The 17,789-nt window shown below is 46.0% G+C and overlaps 1 protein-coding gene across 2 annotated transcripts in view; it reads right to left on the bottom strand.

Annotated features, from left to right (window-relative positions):
- Window positions 1-17,789, bottom strand: part of tusc3 (tumor suppressor candidate 3) — a 754,082-nt gene that overhangs the window by 415,175 nt on the left and 321,118 nt on the right. For both annotated transcript variants that reach the window (XM_078556286.1, XM_078556336.1), the window contains exon 4: window positions 2,895-3,035. In XM_078556286.1, the coding sequence (XP_078412412.1) occupies window positions 2,895-3,035 (141 nt within the window). The remainder of the gene's footprint in view (window positions 1-2,894; window positions 3,036-17,789) is intronic.

Here is a 17,789-nt window from a genome sequence, read left to right as displayed (position 1 = left end):
CTGTTGCAGTGATCACCACACAATCCTTATGGAGTTGAAGCCCCACCTTCACAGTGAAGAAACCCCTCATCATGTTGTGTGGTGCTACCATCAAGCTAAGTGAGATATATTCAGAAGAGATCTAGCAACTCAAAAGTAGGAATCCATGAGACACCACAGAAGAATTGTGTACCACCACAATCTATAACTTAATGGCACGGTATATCCCACAGTCTACCATTATCATCAAGCCGGGGGACCAATCCTTTTTCAATGAAGATTGTAGAAGAGCAGGCCAGGAGCAGCACAAGGAATTCTAAAAATCAGGCGCCAACCAGGCGAAGCTATAACACAGGGCTACACGCATGCTAGCCAGCAAAAATCATACTATTGACAGAGTTAAGCTATCCCACAACCAATGGTTCAGATCAAAGCTCTGCAATCCTGCAACATCCAATTGTGAACGGTGGTGGACAATCAAACAACTAATGATGCTCCATCCTCAATGATGGCAGAGACGAGCACGTCAGTGCAAAAGACAAGGCTGAAGCATTACCAAACATCTTCAGCCAGAAATGTCAAATGGATGATCTTTCACAGTCTCCTTCTGAGGGCCCCAGCATCACAGATCCAGTTTCAGCCAATTCAAGTCACTCCACGTGATATTAAGAAACAGCTGAGTGCACTGTATGCTGCAAAGGCGAGGGGCTCTGACAAGCACTGAAGTCTTGTGCTCCAGAACTGGTTGCACCACGTACCAAGCTGTTCCAGTACAGCTACTACACTGGCATCTACCTAACAAGGTAGGAAATTGTCCAGGTATGATTTGTCCTTTTTTTTGTGGACAAAAACAATCTGGCCAATCATCACCCCAACAGCTTACTCTCAATCGTCAGCAAAATGATGGAAGGAATAACCAACAGTACTATCAAGTATCACTTGCTCACCAATAACCTGCTTACCGATGCCTAGTTTGGGTTTCACTAGCACGACTTGACTTCTGACCTCTTTAAAGCTTTGATCCAAACATGGACAAAGGAGCTGAATTCTAGAGGTAAGGGAGAATGACAGCCCTTGACATCAAGGCAGAACTGATAGGAGTCCTTTTAAAATTGAAGTCAATAGGAATCAGTTGGAAAAATCTCTACTGGCTGGAGTCATACCTAGCACAAAGGAAAACAGTTGGTGGTTGTTGGAGGTCTATCATCTCAGCCTCAGTACATTGCTTCAGGAGTTTCTCAGGGCAAAATCCTACTCTCAGCTATCTTCAACCATTTCATCAATTAACTTACCTCCATGATAAGGTCAGAAGTCAGGATTTTTGCTCATGATTGCATTGTGTTCAGTCCCATTCATAGCTCTTCAGATTATGAAGCAGCCCGTTCTTGCATGCAGCAAGACCTAGACAACATTCTGGGACAAAGCAGCCCACTTGATTGGTACCCCTTCCATAAACATTCACTCCCTTCTCCACCGACACACTGCGGTAGCAGTGCGTACCATCAAAAGATGCACTGCAGGAACTCACCAAGGCTCCTTAGACAGCACCTTCCAAATCCATGACCGCTACTATTTAGAAGGACAAGGGCAGCAGATGCATGAGAATACTACCACCTGCAAGTTCCCCTCCAAGCCATACACCACCCTGACTTAGAAATATATCACTGTTCCACCACTATCACTGGATCAAAATCCTGGAACTCCCTCCCTAACAGCACTATGGGTGTACCTACACCACATGGACTGCAGCAGTTCAAGAAGGCAGCGCACCACCACCTTCAAGAGCAATTAGGGATAAATGCTGGCCCAGCCAGCGACACCCTCTTCTCATGAATGACATGAATGAATAAAAAAACATTCAGGCTTGGGCTGATAAGTGTCAAGTAACATTTGTGCCTCACATGTTCCAGACAATGACCATCTTCTAAAAGAGAGTGTAACCATCTCCCCTTGACATTCAACAACATTAGCACTGCTGAATCCCTCACTATTAACATACTGGGGAATTACCATTGATCAGAAACATAACTGGAACAGTGGCTGCAAGAGTAGATCAGATGCTGGCTATTCTGCAGTGAGTGACTCACCTCCAAACTCCCCAAAGACTTTCTACCATCTACAAGTCACAAGTCAGGAGTGTGATGGAATACTCACCACTTGCCTGGGTGAGTACAGCTTCAAAAACACTCAAGGAGCTCAACACCATTCCAGCAAAGCAGCCCACTTGATTGGCATCCTATCCACCACCTTCAACATTCAGTTTCTCCATTACTAGCCTGCCAACGGTTGTAGTGTGTACCATGTACAAAATGCACTATAACAACTAACCAAAACTCCTTTGATGGCACCTCCAAAACCTGTGACTTCTATTGCCTAGAAGGACAAGTACAGTAGATGCAAGGGAATACCGCCACCTTCAAGTTATACTCCAAGTCACACGCTATCCTGACTTGGAAATATATCACTGTTCTTTCATCTTCATTGGGTCAAATTCCTGGAACTCCCTCCATATCAGCACTAAGGGGGTGAGTATCTTCATCTTACAGACTGGGTCAAAATCCTGAAACTCCCTCCATATCAGCAGTAAGGGGGTGAGTATCTTCATCTTACAGACTGCAGCAGTTCAAGAAGGTGGCTCACCACCATTTTCTTAAAGGCAATTAGGGATGGGAAATAAATGCTGGCTTTATCAGTGATGCTCACATGAATGATTATTTTTTAAATAGGGTAACATAGAAAATGCAATGTTATCAATTCCATCAGACGGAGCCACGTTAGAGGAACAGACGACAATACAATTAATATACAAAACAGCACTAGCAAAGATTCACAAATATTATCATTCTAAGTGAAGCATTCCACAGGAATGAAATGAGTGGAACTTCTGCTTTGTTAAATATCTTCAAAGAACTTACATGCACATCAGTTCTGTCAGCAATCCACTTTGCAAGCTGCTCAGCTGCAAATCCAATTCGCTGTAGATCAAAGGTGTCAGCTCTCTTAGGCTTGCCTTTTGGTGGAAAATGCATGAATGTAGGGGCGGAGTTCATGTTTAGCTGCAAAAGAAAGAAATATTGCCCAGAAATGTTAATTAAGCTTCCCTCACATCAAGCTGTTATGTTTCCCACAATTAAAATCATTATTGGGGCCAATAAAATATTTGACCATCATGTATATTTAGTTACTGATGCAAAGAGTTGAATAAAGGCAACTACAGAGGCATAAGGGAGGCATAAGGGAGGAGATGAGCCTAGCAGGAAAGACAGTGGAACAGCAATGGCAGGAGTTTCTGGGAGTAATTTGGGAGACACCGCAAAAATTCATCCCTAGGAAGAAGAAGCATACTAAAGGGAGGACGAGGCAACCATAGCTGATAAGGGAAGTCAGGGACAGCATAAAAGCTAAAGAGAAAGCATACAATGCGGTGACGAGCAGTGGGAAACCAGGGGATTGGGAAGCCTACAAAGACCAACAGAGGACAACTAAAAAAGAAATAAGGAGGGAGAAGATTAAATATGAGGGTAAACTAGCCAGTAATATAAAAGAAGATTGCAAGAGTTTTTTTTTAGATATATAAAGGGTAAGAGAGAGGCAAAAGTGGACATTGGGCCACTGGAAAATGACGCTGGAGAAGTAGTAGTGGGGAACAAAGAAATGGCGGAGGAACTGAATGGGTACTTTGCGTCAGTCTTCACAGTGGAAGACACGAGTGACATCCCCAAAGTTCAAGAGAGTCGGGGGGCAGAGGTGAGTATGGTGGCCATTACCAAGGAGAAGGTGCTAGGAAAAGTGAAAGGTCTGAAGGTGGATAAATTACCTGGACCAGATGGATTACACCCCAGAGTTCTGAAGGAGATAGCTGAAGAGATAGTGGAGGTGTTAGTGGCGATCTTTCAGGAATCACTGGAGTCAGGGAGGGTCCCAGAGGACTGGAAAATCACTAATGTAACCCCCCTGTTTAAGAAGGGAGTGAGGCAAAAGACAGGAAATTACAGGCCGATTAGCCTGACCTCAGTCGTTGGTATGATTTTAGAGTCCATTATTCAGGATGAAATTTCAGAATACTTGGAAGTGCATAGTAAAATCGGGCAAAGTCAGCATGGTTTCATCAAGGGGAGGTCATGTCTGACAAATCTGTTGGAATTCCTTGAGGAGGTAACAAGTAGGTTAGACAAAGGAGAGCCAATGGATGTTATCTACTTGGACTTCCAGAAGGCCTTTGACAAGGTGCCGCACAGGAGGCTGCTCAGTAAGATAAGAGCCCATGGTGTTAGAGGCAAGGTACTAGCATGGATAGAAGATTGGCTGTCTGGCAGGAGGCAGAGAGTGGGGATAAGAGGGTCCGTCTCAGGATGGCGGCCGGTGACTAGTGGAGTTCCGCAGGGGTCAGTGTTGGGACCACAACTTTTCACTTTATACATTAATGATCTAGATGAAGGAACTGAGGGCATCCTGGGTAAGTTTGCAGATGATACAAAGATAGGTGGAGGGACAGGTAGTATTGAGGAGGTGGGGAGGCTGCAGAAGGATTTGGACAGGTTAGGAGAATGGGCAAAGAAGTGGCAGATGGAATACAACGTGGGGAAATGTGAGGTCATGCACTTTGGTAGGAAGAATAGAGGCATAGACTATTTTCTAAATGGCGAGAGAATTCAGAAATCTGGAGTGCAAAGGGACTTGGGAGTCCTAGCCCAGGATTCTCTTAAGGTTAACTTGCAGGTTGAGTCGGTAGTTAGGAAGGCAAATGCAATGTTGGCATTTATTTCAAGAGGACTAGAATATAAAAGCAGGGATATGCTGCTGAGGCATTATAAGGCTCTGGTCAGACCAAATTTAGAAAATTGTGAGCAATTTTGGGCCCCGTATCTCAGGAAGGATGTGCTGGCCCTGGAGAGGGTCCAGAGGAGGTTCACGAGAATGATCCCAGGAATGAAAGGCTTAACATATGAGGAACGCTTGAGGACTCTGGGTCTATAATCGATGGAGTTTAGAAGGATGAGGGGGGATCTGATTGAAACTTACAGAATACTGAAAGGCCTGGATAGAGTGGATGTGGGGAAGATGTTTCCATTAGTAGGAGAGACTAGGACCCGAGGGCACAGCCTCAGAGTAAAGGGAAGACCTTTTCGAACAGAGATGAGGAGAAACTTCTTTAGCCAGAGAGTGGTGAATCTATGGAATTCATTGCCACAGAAGGCTGTGGAGGCCAGGTCATTGAGTGTATTTAAGACCGAGATAGATAGGTTCTTGATTGGTAAGGGGATCAAAGGTTACGGGGAGAAGGCGGGAGAATGGGGTTGAGAAACTTATCAGCCATGATTGAATGGCGGAGCAGACTCGATGGGCCGAATGACCTAATTTCTGCTCCTATGTCTTATGATCTTATGGTCTTACATCATATCAAATATTAGGGGTGAAACTGGTCTACACTAGCAGCAAAAAACTGCCCAGTAACAAATTGGCAGTGGTTTTTCTCACCACTTCAGACTTTATTTTCCATTGACTTGCAAAATATTGCCAAAAGTATTAATTTCAAACCAACTAAAAGTGACAGTGAGACTAGGAAATGAGTTCCCACAAAGAATTTGAACTATCATTTGATGAACATCAGTAGAAGGAAGATTGGTGAAAGAAGATTTGGAGGGTCACTGTCAACCTATTTTGCCCTGCTAGCATCAACCAATTCACCCCTATATTTAATTGATGATTTTTATAGGAAAAAATATAGAACATGAATGAATTACATTAGAAGTAAATGAAATTCACCATTCCTCAACTTCAGTGAATCTCAATACATAGCCTATAACACTCCCCAAAATGTGCTTATGTCTGTAGTAGGAGCAAGCTTGTAAACACAAAGCTAACAATGCAAGACTGACATCACCATGCCTCCCAAGTAATTTTCTTGCATCTCTGAATGTGCAGCAAGAATAGTTTTATCTCCCACTTTTGGAAAAATAATAAGATAAACATTTGGGTTCCAATCTGCAAATGATTCAGCAAGCCAAGCTGCATAGTTTCATCCATCGGCCAGAATTTTACAGTCGGCGTGTTGGGGCGGGCCCGACATGCCAGCATGTAAAATGAAGCGCAATGACGTCAGGCAAGTGTCCTGACGTCACCACGCACCATCACAGCATTTTGGAACGTGGGCACGCTCTGAGGACGGAGGCATGCCTGCCATTAATTAACAGGCTAGATAAGGCCCTTGAGGTACCAATTGAATTTGATTTTGCGCTGCCCATGCGACTTTCAGGGCGTCGCACAGGCACAACAGCTTGTGTCAAGCTGGTGACAGATGCTCTGTTCAGGTGTGCATTGACTTTCATTCACGACCACACGGATGACGCCAGCCAGGCAGAGCGAGCCAGAGGCTTTGCCACGATTGCTGGGTTCCCCAACATTCAGGATGCAATCAATTGCACACATGTGGCCATCAAGGTGCCAGTGAATGAGCCGGGAGCCTTCGTTAACAGGAAGGGATTCCACTCCATGAACGTGCAGATAGTGTGTGACCACAGGACGCAGATTCTGCAAGTCTGTGCAAGGTACCCAGGCAGCTCCCATGACGTTTTCATCCTGAGACACTCCAAGGTGCCGAGGCTCTTCAGTGCTCCTGCCCAGTTGGATGGATGGCTGCTGGGTGACAAGGGCTTTCCCCTCAAAAGGTGGCTCATGACGCCTCTCTGCCATCCAAAAACAGAGGCTGAGCAGTGGTACAATAGGAGCCACGCCTCCACAAGGGCTGCAGTGGAGAGAACCATCGGTCTTCTCAAGATGCGCTTCCAATGCCTTGGCTGTTCAGGGAGCGTACTGCAATACCCCCCAGATCGTGCGTCACTGATAGTGGTTGCATGCTACACTCTCCACAATCTGGTGCTGGAAAGGGGGGATGCAGTGGAGGGAGAAGATGTTGACGCAGCTGCTTTGGTAGCAGACAGTGAGTCAAGTAGTGAGACCGAGGACAAGCACGCTCAGGAGAACGCTGAGGAGATAGATGCTGACCTGGGAAACCACCAGGGAGGCAGGGACACCCGGGAGGCTTTGATCCAACACTCCTTCAGCTAGCCTACCAAAGATGAACCACCAACACATGCCAAGTCTGCAGGCTTCATATCCGATACCCGACAGGTACATTCGCTTGGTCAACAACATGAACTATGTGCCATTTCAATAAAGCTCAATGACAAACAAGTCACTCATAACCTCATAGGTTACTCTTCACCTGCAGAACTGATGAAGCACCCAGAGGCTTGTTGAAAACAAACACATTTACTGGTGTGAAGCCTGGCATACATAAATCAAATTAAATGTAAAGGTGTTCTACATCACACCAACTTATAAAGAAATTAAAAGTGGGGCAAAAAAATAACACCAGTGATAAGCCGTGTTGAGACTAAATTGATTTACGTTTACATTTGCGGGTGCTATTTCTAGGTGCTCCCCCCTCACTGGCACCAGCATTGGAGACAGCCTGCTCACTCTGCTGTCCTGTTGGCCTAGATGACCTTGGCGGGCGTCCTCTGGCCCATGGAGCTTGTGCTGGCACCGCCTGGGAGGGAGCGGCCAGTGGCATGGTTGACATCTCCCCAGTCACCACAGCTTCATCGGGTGCCACGATTATTGGCAGAGGGGCAGAGGTGCTGCTGCCCTCATCCGGAGTGCCCTGAGAGGAGCCCACAGCTTTTGTGCTAACATCAGGTCACTTTGGATCTCCCTGCTCACCGCTGATGGATGGGCACCTAGCTGGGATACTGGGTGCCCAATCCATCTCCCACACTGACAATGGCTACCTAAGGTCATTGCCGGTGTGTGGGCTTGCAGGTCCGAGCGCATCCCCAGGAAGCCCTGGTTGTTCTCCTGGAGGAGCCCTCCATGGGAGTTGCCACTCTCTCCGTAGAGGCAGTGCGCTCGGCCATGTGGGTCATTGCATTACTCATGCTCTGCATGGACTCCTCCACAACAGACACCATGGCACACATTCCCTCTTGTAACTCCGCCAGATCCTCCCTGCTGGACTTCCAACATCTGCTGCCTCAGGGACGACTCCAGAGGCTCACCATCAGCTATCGACTGAGCATGTTCCTGGTCCCCAGCAGTCCTCCGACTGCCGGCACCCTGGGCACTCTCTGCCTCCGCCTGCATCTTAAGCGAGTGTGAAGTCGCCACACCACTGTGCATCGAGATACTAGCCAATGATTGAATTCCCACCGAAGTGCTGGTATCTGCGCTTGTGCCTGCCTGGCTGAGAGGGTGTGACGCTGGTGCGTTTAGATCCTCCAAGTCCTCTGGGGTGAGCGGCGGTCCTTTAGGCTCCTTACCCCAAGGGTCTTCTGGTGAGCCTGAAAGGAAGAACAAGGACATGTCATTAGTTGAAGTCGTTACTGAGACTGTGCATGCCTGACACCCGGAGCAGGGTGCCCTCGTCTTTCCAATTTCAATGGGGATTCCATGTTGGAGGCTCAAATCAATATACAGTCAACAGTGGAATGGTTGCAATTACAGACATTCTGGCCTAAGTGCACTGCACTCTTACCTAACTGTGGCACCCCAACCTCACCGTGGCTGAAGGATCTTGGTGCATGGTGCCTCTCCAGTTCCAGTGCCTTCTGCTTGTACCTGGTCAAGGTTAGAAGGTGGGGCGGTCCTCCGCCAGTCCGCAGCTTCTCAGCGTTATTGTGGGCTGCCTTCCCCTGAAAGGGAAGAGGAGTATTGATTAGTCCACCCTGTACCTGCATTGCCATTGCAGCCTGGCCAACCCCACCTGAGGAAAACCCTGCAGGACTCATCTGATTCGTGACCCTGGAGCCGCAATACACTCATTCCAAACAGCCAGGGCTCACCCCTTTGCCCAGTGCTGCCTCACTGACATTTGCCACTCACACCCTAAGAACTCTGAGGTCCGAGGAAAAGGTCCAGTGGCGGGGGGGGGTACCTAACTGCTGTGCTAAGCGACCCAATCCAACACAGTACTCGCCCTTCCCGATTGCAGGAGGTTATTAAAGTGCTTGTGGCGCTGCACCCATGTGCACCTCACCACATCGTGGGAGCTGACCTTGGGTGTCACATCTTCCCAGGCATTTTTGGTTAGGTGGGGGGGGAGGGGGGCCTTCTCCTCTCATCCCTTGATACAAGGATATCCCAGCGTGCTGCCACCTCCTCCAGGAGGGCAGCGAGACACTTGTCAGAAAATCTCGGGGCTGACTGCCCCACCAATCTGCCCTCCCGCTTGCCCTATTCTGCAATGACGTTCTGCATCCATATGGCACTGCAAAGTCAATGGCATCCTTCGCACGAAGCCTGTCCCATTTTAAATATGTGGCCAGGTCGGCATTGGACCTGGCAGACATTGAGCTCTCGCCGTTTCACGCTGATGCCGGTGACGTGAGTTACGCTGGCTGAGCCTTAATTGGCGTGTGCGCACCCGATCATGGGCGACGGTCGGGTTCCTGACCGCCCGCTCCCACCGAGCCCACCCAACGCGGGAAAAATTCAGGCCAGTATCTTTTCCGAAGGACACTCTGGGGCTTACCTGTCCACCATTTTCATATAGGTCCAAGAGCTGCTTCTCTGCTGCGCCCCATCTCTTCCACCAACTCCCACCACCAATAAAAACGATCTCTTTTACCATTGCACTCTATGTTCATGGCAAGAACCAACCTTGTGGCCTGACTCCAATTAAAATGGCCTATTTTCAACACCTAACAGTTATTGTTCAGACAATAATAAAAGCACCAGCTTCCAGGCCAAGACCCCCAACAACTCCCAAAATCTTAAAAAAATACCTTTTGACCTATAATCTTCATCTTTAGCTCTGTTTTGCATTTTTTTTCATACATCTCATTCGTAACACTAAGCCAAGTATAATTTACATTTTTGGTCTATACTTACCGCACTCTTTACTTCCTTTCTAACTATCCTTTCCCAACTAACTCTATCCCTTCCCTATCCCACCTAGTCTACAGCAGCAGGACTTTCACTACATCTGGCCCACTGTCAAGACATCATGCAGTTCTCATCCAAGAAACAAATGAAAGCAAATGAACCCCCTCGAAATCTTCAGCTTTACCTCTATATTTATATTTTCTGGTGTGCATCCTTTTATGATCCCCATGGGGTAAGCATAAACCAATATAATCAAATTTACTGAATGAGCCCCAAATGAAGGAACTACCAATGAGATTTCACACTTTGTAACTTTTACTTTAAAACAAATCATAACCAACGTGAATTAAATATGAATTAACAGACAAATGATACGCAAAATAAAAAAGATAAATTTTGCTTCAAATAATCGATACAACAAAGACATGTCTTACACAACCACAAACTACAGGCCAATCAGTCTAACCTCAGTGGTGGGGAAACTATTGGAAGCAATTCTGAGGGACAGAATTAATCTACATTTGGAGAGGCAGGGATTAATCAAGGACACTCAGCATGATTTTGTTAAGGGGAGGTCATGTCTGACCAATTTGATTGAATTTTTCGAAGAGGTGACCAGGTGTGTAGATGAGAGCAATGTATTTGACGTAGTCTACTTGGACTTCAGCAAAGCTTTTGATAAGGTCCCGCATGAGAGACTGACAACGAAGGTAAGAGCCCATGGGATCCAAGGCAATTTGGCAAATTGGATCCAGAATTGGCTGAGTGGCAGGAAGCAGAGGGTGATGGTTGAGGGGTGTTTTTGTGGCTGGATGCCTGTGTCCAGTGGGGTTCCACAGGGATCGGTGTTGGGTCCCTTGCTGTTTGTGGTATATATAAACAATTTAGGCTTGAATGTAGGAGGGTTGATCCGTAAGTTCACGGATGACACGAAAATTGGTGGGGTGGTAAATAGTGAAGAGGATAGCCTTAGATTACAGGAGAATATAGACGGGCTGGTCAGATGGGCTGATCAGTGGCAAATGGAATTTAATCTGGATAAGTATGAGGTGATGCACTTGGACAGGACAAACAAGGCAGGCGAATACACTAAGAATGGTAGGATCCTAGGAAATACCAAGGATCAGAAGAACCTTGGTGTGCATGTCCACCGGTCCCTTAAGGTAGCGGGACAGGTAGATAAGGTGGATAAGAAGGCATATGAGATACTTGCCTTTATTAGCCGAGGCATGGAATATAAGTGGAGGGAGGTTATGCTGGAATTGTATAAAACGTTGGTTAGGCCACAGCTAGATTAGTGAATGCAGTTCTGGAATCCACATTATAGGAAGGATGTGATTGCACTAGAGAGAGTGCAGAGGAGATTTACCAGGATGTTGCCTGGACTGGAGAGTTTTAGTTATGAGGAGAGATTGGATAGACTGCAGTTATTTTCCCTGGAGCAGAGGAGATTGAGGGGGTCATTATTGTGGTGTATAAAATTATGAGGGGCATAAATAGGGTAGACAGGAAGAAACTTTTCCCTTTGGTGGAGGGAACAATAACCAGGGGGCACAGATTAAATGTAAGGGGCAAGAGATTTAGACGGGATGTGAGGAACAACTTTTTCACCCAGAGGGTGGTGGGAATCTGGAGCTCACTGCCTGAAGGGTGGTACAGGCAGAAACCCTCATAACATTTAAGAAGTATCTGGATGTGCATTTGCGATGCATGGCATACAAGGCTATGGGTCTAGTGCTGGAAAATGGGATTAGAATAGTTACATACTTGTTTGACCGACGCAGATTTGATGGGCCGAAGGGTCTTTTTCTGTGCTGTAGACCTCTATAACTCTATGATTCTAAGCACCCGCATCACTTCCTGCAGACATGTGGCATTACATGCAGTTCCAAAACTCTCTAACTTGGCCTTTGGTATGTAGGTCCCCTCACTTTCCCACGCAACTGATTTGGCTTTCACATTCACCAGTAGCTGTATTCCATTCAAGGTTCTCGGAAACAGTCATCACCTGAAAGGCTTCCTCCTGCAGAACCTCCTTAGTTAGATGCACCTCAGTCTTGGTGGCACAGATTTCCCAGAAACTCCTTTACCTGAATCCTTTAAGAAGCCCCATTAAATGGTCTGGTCAGCAGCAGCAGTAAAATTGTCCAATTCACAGTCTCTGTTCTAACCCTGTCTTCAGCTTTCTGGTTCTGTTTAACTGTATCACACACACACACAATTCATTGTAAATGTGCATTCTCTGTTCTCCCCTTTGCTGCAGCACTCATTTGTTCTTTACAGCAGTAGCTTTTTTGTCTGTCTTCTCTGTGAGGGCCACATGGCTTTTGTACCTTAACTTCCTTTCTGTTATACTGCTTCCAGGCCAAGGGTAGCCAGGTCACATGGATCAGTATTTCTTTGAATTCAAGAAAATTACAATTGATCCCTTTACAATTGATGCAAACTCTCTTAAGAGTGCTTTCCAAACCTTCTTTAAAACAAAAACAATTATAAATTCCACAGACATTTTGAAGACATTACAAATATTTCTTACTGTGCTGCTTCCAAGTCAAAGCCATCATGATCTGCATTTAGTTACTTTACAACCCACTCACAACATTTTTAATCTATTATAAAAATGTCCTCACATTTCAGCATCGAACTTCTCTTTCTTAATACCAAGATATCATCACAAACAGTTCAATCTTCCTTTCCAATTAATCTTTCATAAGAGTCTCCAATGTCCCAATCTTCAACCATGCATCCTGGTCATACATTTCTCTACTCCCGCACCTAAATCTCATCTTTTCAGCCTGTTAAGGGCAAATTGTGTTTGACTAATTTGTTTGAGTTATTTTGATGAAGTGACAGAGAGGGTGGATGTGGCAGTGCATTTGGACTTTCAAAAGCCATTTGGCAAAGAACCACATATTAAGCATGTTAGCAAAATTGAAGCTAATGTGATAAAGAGATAGTGGCAGGTGGGCACAAAATTGGCTAAGAGTTAGAAAGAGTTGTGGTGAACGGCCATTTTTCAGACTGGAGGGAGATATTCAATGGTATTTCCCAGGATTCACTACTATGACTACTGTTGTTTTTGATACAAAATTTGAAACTGCAGTAAAAATTGAGGAAGATCGTAATCGACATCAAGAAGACGTAGACAGGCTGACAGAATGGCTGAACACATGGCAGTTGAAATTCAACATAGAAAAATAAAATTTTCAGATAGTGAAATAAAGGCACGGTTACATTCAGATAGAAGCTAAAATAAAAAAATAAACATTTTTTTTTCAAAATAAAAACTATTTGTGGAACTTTTAATCATTGGAGGAATTTCACATTCTACCAAAGTAAAATTTTCAGCGGCAGTAAGCTTGTTCAACAGAAAATGTTACATTAATACAGCATTAAAAACCCAGTTATACCTCATTCAACAAGGTGTAACTTTTTCCAGGGTTTTGATGGAATCTGTAGCTTCAAAGCTTGTATTTTTTGAGACAGACCCTAACTAAAAATTGAAACTATAAAAGGAAACTGCAACTTCCAGTTTCTAGGGAAACTAAGACTGAAACTGAGCGATCAAAACATCTGGGAAACTGAAACTGGTTGAAACCAGATGAAAGGACACAGAGCAATCCGATCTCACATGATGATCCCAGTGGTACAGTACAGTCGGGCTGAAGAAGATAGAATCTGGACCTAGGAACTGGGAACAGGCAAATACACAGTTGATGCAGCTATTTCTGTTACTTGAAGATAACATTAGTGGATCCACACCAGCAAGACCATTGTAAGCAGAGTTGAGGAGTTTCTGTAGATGGTGCCATTTTGGTGAAAACAGTATCGGTGGAAGTCGGGTTGATTGAGCGCTGCAGTTGGCTGGGGTCCGGCTAGATCCTGGAAGAAGAGGAGCTGCAATTCTTCATAAGACAGAGTTTGAAGGACTTTTGAAGGCTGAGATTGCTGGCATATATGCTGAGTAGACTGCCGAGTAAATTCATTTAAAAAAAAAATTCGTTCATGTGGGCATTTATTACCCATCCCTAGTTGCACTAATTCAGAGGGCATTTTTAAGAGTCAACCACATTGCTGTGGGTCTGGAGTCACATGTAGGCCAGACCAGGTAAGGATAGCTGATTTCTTTCCCTAAAGGGACATTAGTGAACCAGATGGTTTTTTATAACAATCAACAATGGTTTCATGGTCATCATTAGACTTATATTTACAGATTTTTTTTATTGAATTCAAATTCCACCATCTGCCATGGCAACATTTGAACCCCAGGTCCCCAGAGAATTATCCTGGGTCTCCGAATCACTAGTCCAGCAACAATACCACTACTCCATCACCTCCCCAGTTTTTAGTTGTATCTGCCATATAATGTATAATTTATAGTTTATAATTAACTGCAATTTGCCTGTTAATTCATGTTTAATTTATGTTGATTTTGGGTTTGATTGTTACGGTAAAAGTTTTGAAAAATGAAATTTTGCCCATTGGGTTTCCATTGAGGTTGTTTGGGAAGTTCAGTTCTTTCACGTTATTGGTCTCCAAGGGGCTTACAGCAATTGCAAAACTAAGAGTGTTGGAATTTCTCATCAATTCAAGACTGGAAAAGAGATAGAAGGCTGTGGGAAGCTCTACAGCACACCCTTTGAAGGACAGTAGACTCACTGACAGCAACTTTTGGATTTCCATGTTATAGTGCGCATGTCCAAACTCTTGAGGTTAACATCAATTTTAACGGAATAAAGACGGTGATCATGACAGCTTTGCCATCATTACAACAGCAAAATCCAGGCCAATGTCACAGTAGAGAAGTGGGGAATGATGATATAAGATAGTGTCAAATTAGTTAGCAAGGAAATATTAAGTACGTTGGTGTCACTCAAAGTCAGGAATCCCTCAGTTCAGATGGGATGCATCCTATATTGCTGAGGCAAGCTAGGGTGGAGATAGGAGAAGCTCTGGCTGCAATATTTCAATTCTCCTTTGATATTGGAGTGATGCCAGAGGACTGAAGGATTGCAAATGCTACACACCTGTTCAAAAAATTTGGCAACAATAGGCCAATCAGTCTAATGTCAATGGTGGGAAAACCACTAGAAATCATTGTTCACGGAAAATTGGTTCTCATTTGGAGAAGCCTCCTTTAATAATGGATAACCAGCATGAAGACTGAAGACTTCAAAGTGCTCATCCAGGTACTTTTTAAAGGATGTGAGGCAACCCGCCTCCACCACCCTCCCAGGCAGTGCATTCCAGACCGTCACCACCCTCTGGGTAAAAAAGTTTTTCCTCACATTCCCCCTAAACCTCCTGCCCCTCACCTTGAACTTATGTCCCCTTGTGACTGACCCTTCAACTAAGGGGAAAAGCTGCTCCCTATCCACCCTGTCCATGCCCCTCATAATCTAGTACACCTCGATCAGGTCGCCCCTCAGTCTTCTCTACTCCAACGAAGACAACCCAAGTCTATCCAACCTCTCTTCATAACTTAAATGTTTCATACCAGGCAACATCCTGGTGAATCTCCTCTGCAATCCCTCCAGTGCAATCACATCCTTCCTATAATGTGGCGACGGAACTGCACACAGTACTCCAGCTGTGGCCTCACTAAGGTTCTATACAACTCCATCATGACCTCCCTACTTTTGTAATCTATGCCTCAATTGATGAAGGCAAGTGTCCCATATGCCTTTTTCACCACCCCACTAATGTGCCTCTCTGCCTTCAGAGATCTATGGACACACAAGCCAAGGTCCCTTTGTTCCTCAGAACTTCCTAGAACCATGCCGTTCATTGAATACTTCCTTTGGTCTGCTTCCCTCCGTATTAATTATGCAGGCATGGGAAATGTGCCGGATAGTGGGCAAGCAGCTTCTGATTTGCCCATCCTCACTCTGGGTGCCATATTTAAATGGTGCCCATGCACAGCATTTTTAAGGTCTGTAGCCCAGGATTGCTCCACGGAAGACATGGCTCCCAAAGGGAAGAAGCACGCTGCTCCGAAATTCAGTGACGCCTCACTGGAATGCCTGTTGGACACAGTTGAGACCCACCACGATGTCCTCTTCCCCCATGATGGTCAGAGGCGGTTCACCAACTCTACCACTCTGGGTTGGGAGGTGGTGGCAGAGGTGGTCAGTGCCAACGCAGCTCAGAAGAGGTCAGCCACCCACTCGAGAAAGAGGATGAATGATCTCATCCATGCTGCCAGTGTAAGTCAACCATCTCATCGCTTTTAACTCACACATTCGCCAGCCCGTCACACATTCACTGACATCTCACATAACCACTCACTCATACACACACCATCACATATCCATCTGGCCTCATATCCTCAGCAATTCACATCCTCATCCCATCCATGGTTGTACTCACCATCCATACATAGCAGGCATCTTTATCATCTGCCCTGGCATGCGTCCTGCTCCTACTCTCCATCTGTGTTTCTGCAGGACAAGCTCGCACACAATTGAAGGGAAAAGTTTCAGACCGGGAGCGAAGTGACCAAAATCAAGGTCCTCACTCTCTACAAGAATCGAGCCATCAAGCTGGCCAGAGAGGATGTGGACCATGCTTGCGCCAATGGTGAGGTGGGTGGTGCACACCCAGGTGAGGATCCTGCACCGGCTCATCCCTTAAACAACTATACTGTGAGTGCATTGTACTGTTTTAGAGTTGCCGGCAAAGCATTAATTATCTCTCCTTTCTTTCATAGGCATCTTTGGAAAGTGCCCAGGGTCATCCACAAGCCAGGGCCTCAGATCCAGCCCCGACGACACCTCAGATGAGAAACCAGAGGACAGCACCATGGAAGACCCGGCACAGTGCTCATCCACACCGTCCAGCATCGCAGAGACACACACCTCGGTGGGACCAAGTTCTAGAGCAGCCTTGGGGTCACAATCTGCTGAGCACAGCACAGAAGCTGGTCCACAGCAGGCGGAAGCAGGGACATCCAAGGCACTTGGAGGACTACTGGAGGCCAGGATTCTGTTGAGTCTGAGTCAGATGGCGAGCCTCTGGACTCAGCCCTAAATCAGTTGGTGGAGCTGAAATGACAATCAAGGGAATATCAGGAAGGGATGTCAGCTGCATTCCTCAGATAGTCATCGACGATGGAAGGGTCTGTCCACGTTCAGTCTGATGTGATAGTGCTGGCATGCCAACACACTGAAGCCAACACTGGCAAGGTGGCGGCCAACTTTAGTCCAGGATATCAGTCCTGTGGTGCTGCAAGAACAGCACTCCATCGCTGTAGCCACTGGTGGCATTATTCAGTGGCTATACGAGAGGGGGGCATGAGGCACCTAGATCTAACTCAAAAGTTGCCCTTTCACCTCAAGGAGTCAGCCAAGGGCCCTCGGGCACCCAAAGGAGGAGGACCAGCAGCTGGACACTCCAGGGCCATCAACCCAAATATCTCCAGGACTGTCTGGCCAATCCCAATCCCCTCTTCCTTTGACCCCCATCACTTCCAGCTCCACAGGCCGAGGAGGGTGCACCTGCCGTACAGCAGGACACCTAAAGCTGGCTGGGGCCCTCCAGTGGAAGCCTGCCAAAATCATCAAAGACAACAGAGCGTATCAGTCAGCAGGCTGCCCCCACCGTGGATGTTGAGGATGCACCAAGACTTGGCGGTAAGGTTAGGAAAGTTAAAAAGATTTAGGAGCACAACAGTGGCACGGGTGTTCGCAACATGAATATAATGTTTACAAATGCACTCATCTCACATTTCCTCTTGTGTATGCCTCCATTTTATGATGAGCTGGGCTGCTGTCAATCAGGTGTGATACCATGGTCCCTTCCCCTACTTATCACAGACGTCACTGTCATGGGCTTCTCGTCAATGTAGTGTGCTTCCATATCACCACAATGTGTGGCCCTTCTCCAGATCATTCTCAACATCAGTGATGCCTCAACCTTAATGTTAA

Source organism: Cetorhinus maximus, chromosome 1, assembly GCF_964194155.1.
Source record: "Cetorhinus maximus chromosome 1, sCetMax3.hap1.1, whole genome shotgun sequence".
NCBI lineage: Eukaryota > Metazoa > Chordata > Chondrichthyes > Lamniformes > Cetorhinidae > Cetorhinus > Cetorhinus maximus.
The sequence above is the reverse complement of the archived record's forward strand: the minus strand, read 5'-3'. Positions and strand labels throughout refer to the sequence as shown.